At 41.7% G+C, this 11615-nt stretch overlaps 1 protein-coding gene across 1 annotated transcript; it reads left to right on the top strand.

The window, feature by feature from the left end:
* The first annotated feature begins 9172 nt into the window (after window positions 1–9172).
* Window positions 9173–11211, top strand: LOC311116109 (CD48 antigen-like). Its single transcript, XM_084191236.1, has one exon. The coding sequence runs from the start codon at window positions 9463–9465 to the stop codon at window positions 10393–10395; it is 933 nt and encodes a 310-aa protein (XP_084047362.1). The 5' UTR covers window positions 9173–9462; the 3' UTR covers window positions 10396–11211.
* The last annotated feature ends 404 nt before the right edge of the window (window positions 11212–11615 follow it).

The raw sequence follows: 11615 nt of genomic DNA, 5'->3' as shown, positions 1-11615 counted from the left end.
GTCCAGCTGTGTATTGACAGGGAGTGATCGGGGCGTGCAACTATAGTTCCCCTTCACAGAAAATACATTAGTGCAACACATTCGGCAGAAAATAGCTTCATTTTCATCAGATGATAACAGAAGCAGCCACACAATGAAAAGCAAGGTATTTTGGGCAAAAACAATGCATGGCCAAATCATAGAAAGAATGAAGCCAGCTACATTTCCTAATGTTTTGTTTAAAGTTAATCTTGCATTTTATAGGAGAAAAGTAGGCTAGGTACACTGTGAAAGGTACCAGAGAAAAGTAGCTACACGTCACTCAGAGCTCTGTCTGTCGATTGAACGCCCGTTGGTGAATTCTCATCCGAGTGGAGAAGTGCAACTGAAGCACAACAATAGTCTGATGCCGAGGAGAAATGACAATAAGAAGCATTTTAGATCTGCATTTACAAAACGCAGCAAGATATTTCTTATGCGTTTCATATATTTTTTTAATGCGTTGAAAAATGCTGTATTCTGCATTAACGCGATCCCTAAGCTTAACTACTAGTTATCTCAGTAAGTGGCTGAATTAATAAGAGGGCATCATATGGTGTTAGCTTTCTGCCATGTTTGAGAAATCTGGACAGCTGAAATCTGGACAGCTTTTAGGGCATCTTGAGCTGGACTCACCTGCTCCTGCTTTCTCCTATCTTCATTTCCTTTGCGTTTCTTCTCCTCTCCGATCTCGGCACGTCCCCCTCCGAGCAGAGCAGGCCCGATGCGTCCAAACATTGTTCATTTGCACAATGTCTCTCTTTCACATTCGCTTGTAAATGTCCAAACTCACCAAAAAATGAAGTTCGGTAGTTCCTACCTATATATGTATAACTTTATGAGTTGGATTGCCTGTCTTTGCAATTATTTTTATTTCCATTTGCGCTCGTTAGCATATTTGGCTAGCAGCCTCCATGGAAATTCGCTATTACTTGTGCTAATGTTGTTACGCTCAATGGGCTTTTTTGCATTTTTTGGCGCCCCCTTGTGTACTAAGCCAGTAATACCGTAAATCCCGGGATGAGAGAAGGACGGTATGACAATATGAAAATCTGGATACCGCTCAGCCCTAGTGGTTCAGCTCCCAAACCCAACACTGCGGGGTGAGTATCAGTTTTATGTGTAAGCAAGTAAGTATTTGTGTATTCACTAAACTAACAAACCGATACAAATCAAAAGCAAACAACAAAAATAAAACAAAAATGAACAAAAGAGAGAGATCCACAAACGGACAATTACAGACTAGGACAAATACAATTTCAGTCATATCAATAAAATCCAAAAAAAAAAAAATATATATATATATATATATATATATATATATATATATATATATATATATATATATATATACACACACACACATACTACATGGCCAAAAGTATGAGTTGATTCGGATATTTGAGCCACACCCGTTGCTGTCAGGTGTATAAAATCGAGCACACAGCCATGCAATCTCCATAGACAAACATTGGCAGTAGAATGGCCCGTAATGAAGAGCTCAGTGACTTTCAACATGGCACCGTCATCGGATTCCACCTTTCCAACTAGTCAGTTCGGCACATTTCTGCCCTGCTAGAGCTGCCCCGGTCAACTGTAAGTGCTGTTATTGTGAAGTGGAAACGTCTAGGAGCAACAACGGCTCAGCCACGAAGTGGTAGGCCACACAAGCTCACAGAACGGGACGGCCGAGTGCTGAAGCGCGTAAAAATCATCTGTCCTCAGTTGCAACACTCGCTACTGAGTACCAAACCGCCTCTGGAAGCAACGTCAGCACAAGAACTGTTCGTCGGGAGCTTCATGAAATGGGTTTCCATAGCCGAGCAGCCGCACACAAGCCTAAGATCACCATTCGCATTGCCAAGCGTCGGCTGGAGTGGTGTAAAGCTTGTCGCCATTGGACTCTGGAGCAGTGAAAAGTGTTCTCTGGAGTGATGAATCACGCTTCACCATCTGGCAGTCCAACGGACGAATCTGGGTTTAGCTGATGCCAGGAGAACATTCTAGACGATTCTGTGCTTCCAACTTTGTGGCAAGAGTTTGGGGAAGGCCCTTTCCTGTTTCAGCATGACAATGCCCTCGTGCACAAAGCGAGTTCCATACAGAAATGGTTTGTCGAGATCGGTGTGGAAGAACTTGACTGGCTCGCACAGAGCCCTGACCTCAACCCCATCGAAAACCTTTGGGATGAATTGGAACGCCGACTGCGAGCCAGGCCTAATCGCCCAACATCACTAATGCTCGTCCCTGCACCAATGTTCCAACATCTAGTGGAAAGCCTTCCCAGAAGAGTGGCGGCTGTTATAGCAGCAAAGGGGGGGACCAACTCCATATTAATGCCCGTGATTTTAGAATGAGATGTTCGACGAGCCGATACTTTTGGTCATGTAGTGTATGTTACAGTGAATCATATCCTACACTACTAAGGTATTTCTAAGAAATTATGTCTGCGTCCAAAATGACATGGCACTCCTTTGACCCTAAAGCCGGTTGGGCAAAAGTGAATAGGGTGCCATTTGGGATGTAGTGTCTGTTTTCTCATGATACAGCAAGAGGGAGGAAAAGGAGTGAAGGAGAGAAAGGAGGGGACGAATTCCATCATCCTACAACATCCTCAACTCCTGTACTGCGTTAATGTAAACTATTCATTAGACACCTCCCACACACACACACACACACACACACACACACACACGTACACACACACCTCCTACAGTATGGTAATATGACAGAGAACGGGAAGAATCATGCGGAGAGGAAAGGAGAGAATCCTACGTGGAATTATCAAAGGAATGTCGAAGAATGTAAATTATGTTGATTGTATGCACGACCCCTGACTTCTTGACTTCTACAGACACATGTGTGTGTGTGTCTGTGTGTGTGTCTGTGTCTGTGTCTGTGTGTGTCAGTGTGTGTGTGTCTGTGTGTGTGTATGGGCTCGTCATTCACAACAGAGGAAGGACTTGGATGACATTCAGCTACTAACAATGTGATGCTTCATCAGAAGATGCATTCTCACGTATCGGGAGGGTGTTTCTTTATTAATGAATTTCGCTGACGAACCAGACTCCCTCTTTTGTTCTCTGTGGGAGGGAGTGAGGGAGGGAGTGAGGGAGGAAGTGAGGGATACCTCCCAAGAGCGTTCTGGATATTGACCTTTATAAGGCTGAGGTTCTCTCTCTCTTTTGTTCTCTGTGGGAAGGATCTACCGCTCCAATTTGTTTTACATTACTTAAAAAACGTAAGCACATGCAACCTTAACCTATTAATAACAGTTCTATAGCAATGAGGTTTGTGCAGTAGGCTATAGGCCCAATACATTATGCATAATACTTTTTCAGTCTCAGCGGAGGGAGAGAGCAACAGACTGACGGTTTGCCTCTCAACGTCCCGCCGCTCTCCCTTTCCTCCACTGCCACCGACCAAAAAGGGGACACCGTCTTCCAGCTGATGGCGAAAAAAAACTTGAGTCGCACCGCAAATTCATGTTGTTACTCCTATGAACAGAGAAAGTGAAATATTCCTTGATATTAAAAAACACAAGCCTGTAGATACACTTTCCTACTCATTCATTACAGCTGCAGTGCTTGTTGTAGCGCTGAGTGGAAATAGGAAGAACGTGCATTTTACGGCTTATAAAAGTGTTGAATAGAAAGTGTTGACAGTGCTGAGTAAGAACTTAAACATGAACTCACTCATAAAAACAGCAGCTCTTTGCTGTATTCGTTGACGGCCTCTCTCTAGTCATGGTTTTAAACGTTTTGAAATCTCACAGCATCAACTTTGCTGTAGCTTCATTACTGCAGACATGGTAATCTGAGCCATCCGATTGGCCAGCGTTAGGCCTATAGCGCACTTGATTTGCTCTACCTTCAGACACATGAAATGGTTCAAAATGCGAACGCTTCGCAGGGCGGCTGAATTTTCTCATGCTCTTTCTCTGCAGCAGACACATAATGAGCAATATCTTTGGAACATCAAATCGCAATAAAATTATAGTATCGAATCACAATACATATAGAATCGTGACAATCACAAGAATCGCAATACATATTGTATCGGCACCTAAGTATCGTGATAATATCGTATCGTGAGGTCCCTGGCAATTCGCAGCCCTAGTATTTACCGTGCCATGTAAGAATGAATCTACCAAAGCCTATTTGTGACAGAGAGAGAGAGGGAGAAAGAGAAAGAGAAAGAGAGAGAGGATTGAGTGGCGTGAGAGATAGAGATAAAGAGAGAGAGAGAGAGGGAGACGGAGAGAGAGAGAGAGAGAGAGGGGGGGGGGGGGGGAGAGAGAGAGAGGGGGAGAGAGAGAGAGAGAGAATAAGGAGAGAGAGGAGAGAAATAAAACTCATGAGAGAGGAAAGAGGCTTTTGGAGATTTTAAAGCCTCTCTCTCTCTCTTTTTCTCTCTCGCTCTCTCTCTCTCTCTCTCAGCTCATCCAGACTATCGATAAAAGATTGAGGAGTGTATCTCTAATAGAACCCTATTTCCCTATATATAGTGCACTACTTTTGACCAGAGCCCTATGGGACCTGGTCAAAAGTAGTGCACTATACTGTATAGGGAATAGGGTGCCATTTGGGTCTCATCCCGACTAAAAGCATTTCTGATCTCATTCCTTATTCCCTTGAAAGCACTTTACCCTGTTAGTATCAGCCAACACTGGGGAGTGGGGGGGCAGAGAGAGAGAGAGAGAGAGAGAGGGGGAAGAGTGAGGTGGTAGAGAGAGAGAGGGACAAACACCAAATTGAGACTGCATGCAGAATTCTGCAAAATAATCTCCTCTATGTACAACATAAAACACCAAATAACGCATGCAGAGCAGAATTAGGCCGATACCCGCTAATTATCAAAATCCAGAAAAGAGCCGTTAAATTCTACAATCACCTAAAAGGAAGCGATTCCCAAACCTTCCATAGCAAAGCCATCACCTACAGAGAGATTAACCTGGAGAAGAGTCCCCTAAGCAAGCTGGTCCTGGGGCTCTGTTCACAAACACAAACAGACCCCACAGAGCCCCAGGACCGCAACACAATTAGACCCAACCAAAATCATGAGAAAACAAAAAGATAATTACTTGAAACATTGGAAAGAATTAACAAAAAAAACAGAGCAAACTAGAATGCTATTTGGCCCTAAACAGAGAGTATACAGTGGCAGAATACCTGACCACTGTGACTGACCCAAAATTAAGGAAAGCTTTGACTATGTACAGACTCAGTGAGCATAGCCTTGCTATTGAGAGAGGCCGCCGTAGGCAGACCAGGCTCTCAAGAGAAGACAGGCAATAGATGGTGTGTTACATGGGTGTGACACTTCTGACCGCTCAATCTGAGTCAGAGGTCAAGTGCTAAAGGTCAAAGGTTACATGCTACTGCAGGGGGATTAATATGAAATGACACACGCTATTGAGAAAGGCCGCCGTAGGCTCTCAAGAGAAGACAGGCTAAGTGCACACTGCCCACAAAATGAGGTGGAAACTGAGCTGCAGTTCCTAACCTCCTGCCAAATGTATGACCATATTAGAGACACATATTTCCCTCAGATTACACAGACTCACAAAGAATTCGAAAACAAATCCAATTTTGATAAACTCCTTTATCTACTGGGTGAAAAACCACAGTGTGCAATCACAGCAGCAAGATCTGTGACCTGTTGCCACAAGAAAAGGGCAACCAGTGAAGAACAAACACCATTGTAAATACAACCCATATTTATGTTGATTTATTTTCCCTTATGTACTTTAACTATTTGCACATCGTTACAACACTGTATATAGCCATAATATGACATTTGAAATGTCTTTATTCTTTTGGAACTTTTGTGAGTGTAATGGTTACTGTTCATTTCTGATTGTTTATTTCACTTTTGTTTATTATTTATTTCACTACTTGCTTTGGCAATTGTTTGCAAAATATTGCTGATTACAAAAACTTTGTTCATTCACTTCGTCTGCCCCGCCTCACGACTCTCCCCGTCAAGATCATCTTTGTTCGAACCTCAAACCGACTTTGTGAGTGAATGACGTCTTAAAGGCACACTTTTATAAAAACATTATTGCTTCTTCTATGCAAATGTTGTTGATCAGTACAATAAACATAGCCCCATGAAATCAGCCAAAACAAGCTAAATGCTCAATGCATGCACATACTCCTATTGAATATGCATTCACCTGTATTGTGAATAGGCCTAGGCTTGATTTACCCAGTTTATCAATAGAGATTTACCATTCAAATAAATGATTACCATTATGTTTTATGTAGTTAGATAGATTTTTTTACCAAAGTCAAATTCATCGTATGATTGTATAATTGATTCATTAATGCATACATCCAAAAATCTAAACTTTTAAATGTAATGATATTGAACTCAAAAGAAACATTGCCTTGAAATTCTGTTACCAAAAACCCATATATCTTTAAGATATTTTCTAATTTCTCTTCCTCATGAGGGAGGATAATGAAAGTTCACAGAAGTAACAAGTAAAGGTAGACCTATCAATTACTTCGTGTTTTTACTGATATACATTTTGTTTATTAATTATTAAGTGATTAAAACTCGAAATTCCGTTACCAAATTGGTAACGGAATTTATGCAATTGAATAGGCTACAATGGTACATCTTAGTAGTCACAAACCACAGTTGGGTTCACAAGTTTGGACAGTACAGCACAGTAGAGTACAGGACAGTAGAGTAGAGTTCAGTACAGTAGAGTAGAGTAGAGTTCAGTACACACTAGAGTACACTATAATGTACTGCATTGAACTGTACATAACTCTACTGTACTGAACTATAATGTACTGTACTCTTCTGTACTGTACTCTTCTGTACTGTACTCTACTCTACTCTACTCTACTGTACTCTACTGTACTCTACTGTACTCTACTCTACTCTACTCTACTGTACTCTATTCTACTCTACTCTACTCTACTCTACTCTACTCTACTCTACTCTACTCTACTGTACTCTACTGTACTCTACTGTACTCTACTCTACTCTACTCTACTGTACTCTACTCTACTGTACTCTACTCTACTGTACTCTACTGTACTCTACTCTTCTCTACTCTATTCTACTCTACTGTACTCTACTCTACTGTACTCTACTGTACTCTACTCTACTCTATTCTACTCTATTCTACTCTATTCTACTCTACTGTACTCTACTCTACTCTACTCTACTGTACTCTTCTGTACTCTACTGTACTCTACTGTACTCTACTCTACTCTATTCTACTCTACTGTACTCTACTCTACTCTACTGTACTCTACTCTACTGTACTCTACTCTACTCTACTGTACTCTACTCTACTGTACTCTACTCTACTCTACTGTACTCTACTCTACTCTACTCTACTGTACTCTACTGTACTCTACTGTACTCTACTCTACTGTACTCTACTCTACTGTACTCTACTCTACTGTACTCTACTCTACTGTACTCTACTGTACTCTTCTGTACTCTACTCTACTGTATTCTACTGTACTTTGATGTCCAAACTTGTGAAACATAGACGTCTATGATTGGTTCAGATTTGGTCCAGTCCGGTCCAACCAAAGTTGGTCTTGTTTGGGGGCGGAGCTCATTACAATAACAGCCAGTGTGTAGAATAATACCCAAATATGCAAATGAGGATATTGCATATTTATACCGTTTATGTACCTATTTAGGAGAAATCACCATTAAGAGAATGACATTAATATCCATAATTATGCATTTCTGTGTAGTACAGATCAGGGACCCATGATGTAATTCCGTTACCACAATTCTCTTACCGGTTGTAAATCCACTTCACTTACTGTAGTTCAATAACCAAAATAGATTTTTTTCAAAACTCAAGGTGTCATGTCATAGCTGACACCCCATTCTTTCTGCAGACATTGTTGAATCTTAATTTGGAGCAGATATTTAACAGTTTTTTGAAAACGTGGACAAAAAATGTAGGGAGATTTTAACCAAATTCTGTTACCAAACTTTGCATCTGCACAGTTCTTTCAGTAAATGTGTTTTTGTAAAATATTAGGTGTAAATTGTTTAAAATAGTCCCTGTGCATAGAGTTGTATGGTTTGTTAAACTTTAAAATCAATGGTGACAAATCTGAGTCAGCGTAATTCCGTTAGCGTGTAGAGAATGGGTGCTCACCTCACCAAGCTAAATGACTCACTAGTCTCCCTCCAGTCCAAAACATCCCACCACGTTGTCTTACAATACATTGGCCAGTATTCACAATGAGTATCAGAGTGCTGATCAAGGACCAGTTCTGCCTTTAAGACCACAATGAATAAGATTACATGATTCAATTCTTGAGGAAAGATTTACTATGACTGTGATATGTGGTTGTCTTACCTAGATACCTTAAGATGAATGCACTAATTGTAAATTGTACTAAATGTAAATGTATTTTATAAAGCACTTTTTACATCAGCAGTCAGTTGTGACAAAGTGCTTTACAGATACCAGGGTCTAAACCCCCGAAAGTGACCACAGTGGCCAGGAAAAACTCCCTAGAAGGCAGGAACCTGGGAAGAAACCTAGAGAGGCTCTGAGGGGTGGCCAGTCCTCTTCTGGCTTATCAGGAGTCAATCCTATATGCTTCTTGGGTGGCAGAACATTAAGTCCTTTAAACTCCCTTTTAGGGTTCCATGATCCGTGATGTCACAACATTGTTAGGTGCGGCGGCCATTGTGTCTCAGGGCATAATCGGTTTCATGTGAGGAGCATTAGAACAGCAGGCTCTGAAGTGAACTGACCGGAGGAGGGGAGAGGTCAGAGGTCAGGACGGCTCTGCTGCTCCTGCTCCCTTCCCACACACAGAGTACGTCCCAAATGGCACCCTATTCCCTATGTAGTGCACCACTATGGGCCCTTGGAGCTGGTCCTCCAGGGACGAATAACTGTCTGTTGGGTTCATTTGAATCAGAGACTGACTTCTACAGTGGCAACAGTATCGCCTCTGGACAGTGGTGAATGTGTTGACTGAGAGTAATATACGCCAAAGAGCCAAAGAGTAATAAGAGTAATATACACGACTAGGCAGGGACTAGGCAGCCGCCAAACTAGGCAGCCGACGACTAGGCAGCCGGACTAGGCAGCCGACGACTAGGCAGCCGCCAAAGAGTAATATACACGACTAGGCAGGGACTCTTCCGGAGAAGGGGAATCTAAGGGCTACATTGTAACAATTAAACAATGTGTGTAGCTTGTGATCTAGGATACATTATAACAGTTATATAAAAAAAAAGAGTTGACAAATTCTTAGCCACACGATAGTGCAATGTCATTATCAAGAAGTGATCTAGTAGCAAGCTGACTCACTTCCACTTCATAGGCTACGAAAAGGGGGTTTTCTCAGAAAGATAAGCACGCAGTATAGGCTAGGCTACTGCAATAGCAGCGGTAAACATATTTGACGAATTATCAATGAGACTTCAAATAATATGTCGACTACACTTCTGACTGTCTTTCTGGCGGGAGCAATACTCTACGCAGTTTCAGCTCAACAGCTCAACAGAAAAGTGGGAGTGGATCTTGTGTTGATGCCGGACAAGTCCACTATACCTGACTCCATCACAGGCATCCTATGGAAGCATGGGAAGAACAAGTTGGCAGAGTGGGACAAGGATTTTGGTGGTCTGGACATCTATGCTGCCTTCAAAGGCCGCACAACCCTGAACCTGACTACTGGAGAGCTGAGAATCAGTGGCTTGACGAAAACAGACAGTGGAGTTTATTCTGTGGAGTTCAACAGCAAACCGCTTGACAAGACATATACACTATCTGTTATCAAGGCAGTCCCCAAACCCACAATCACTTCCTCCTGTAACTCAGACAAAACCTCCTGCACTCTGACCTGTGAGGGCGACACCACTGATGCTGAACCTGTCACCTACAGCTGGAAAGCGGGAGAGGGGGCGTGGGAGGTCTCAGGACAACAGAAGATTGTTTCTAGGAATGACAGCACTAAAATCATCTACACGTGTCAGCTCAAGAACCCTGTGAGCGAGGCCAGTGAAGACTTTGATAAAGACCTTTTTGGGACAGGTGGCTGGTTGACCAAGGCCAGGTTATTCTGTATTTCTCTCTTTGTTCTGGCTGTTGCCGTTGTTCTATTGTTCATTTTTGGTCATAAAGCTAAAACAGGAGTTTGGTTCTATGAGAAAGAAACAATGCCATGGAATGGAGAATTTTGGAAAAAACAGAGAGAAGTGGGAACTACCACTGACGCATCAACTGGAGTTTCTGCATCCACAGGTGTCTCCTACTCCGTTGTTAACACACCCGCAGCTGAAGAGGGGCGGGGGAAGGATGAGGAAGACCTGGCGAGGAAAAATGATCATAAAGATGATTCAGTAATGAATTCAGTATTGTAGGACGCTGTGGATCTGTGGGCCAGAGTATCACTGTGGATCAAGAGAAACGAATCTAGACAACGAGCACTGGATGAAAAAGGGAATGCTCTACCACTTTATTGTACCCATTAAAACAATGTTACATCCCGATCTGAGAAATAGAGGTCAATTTGAGTTACAGATGTAGGATCTTAATTTGAGCTAGTTTGTTACTGCAGGAAAATAGTCCTGCAGCAACAGGAAATGTAAATTATGTGGATTATAATACATTTTTAATTTATAATACATTTTGTAGGGGTTGCTACATTATTCGGACAGGAAAATCAAGTCAGAAATTTCAAAGTGGAAATTACAAACTTCAGAAGCCTCTTTAAGCCCTGAGTACACTACAGGTTGTACATGCATTGCAGGAAAGTTCTCAGGATGATCAAATTAAGATCCTATGTCTGCAAGCTTACAAAACAATTTGCAAACTCAATTACAAGTTGCAAAGTAAATTGCTAAGCCTTACAAATTCTTAGGATCATAGACAAACCTATGACACCAATGACTACTACATTGAGTATGTTTACATGCACACTAATTATTCAATATTAAGCTAATTAGGGTAATACTCTGAGTTTGGCAATAGTCATGTCAACACCTTACTCAGATTTTCTTAATTGGCGTAAAGGTCATAAGTGAAGTAAGCATATGCCGATTAAAACACCTAGACATAGATTGTTTTGATTATATTGGCATGTAAGAACCTTCATATCTCTTCGGGGGACCAGTATGAAAAATATATATATATGTATTCACTAACTGTAAGTCGCTCTGGATAAGAGCGTCTGCTAAATGACTAAAATGTAAAATGTAAATGTGATATCTGATACACACCACAGAGCCAACCCTGTACTCTGCTGGCTCGGATATTGTCTTTTCACATCATCCTTTCCAGCAAGGTTCCACTATGGTGGATACGTAGTGGTGACTGTTACAAATATTTGCAATCAGTGACATTACAGACAGAGACACAACGACCAGCTAGACAGACTGCGTCCCCTGTGGGCTCTGGTCAAAAGTAGTGTACTAAATGGGGAATAGGGTGCTATTTTGGACACACACTATGAACCACTACAGTAAATACATGTCATGCCAATTTCCAAAAAAACTGACAAGCTCTTATTTAAAGTCGCTCTCCAGTCTCTTTTTCACCTCATTTAACACCTTATTTACTTAATAAAAATGCACATCTCAAT

Source organism: Coregonus lavaretus, assembly GCF_964263955.1.
Source record: "Coregonus lavaretus genome assembly, contig: HAP1_SCAFFOLD_9801, whole genome shotgun sequence".
Lineage (NCBI taxonomy): Eukaryota > Metazoa > Chordata > Actinopteri > Salmoniformes > Salmonidae > Coregonus > Coregonus lavaretus.
Note: the sequence above shows the minus strand (reverse complement) of the source record. Positions and strands in the feature narration are given on the sequence as shown.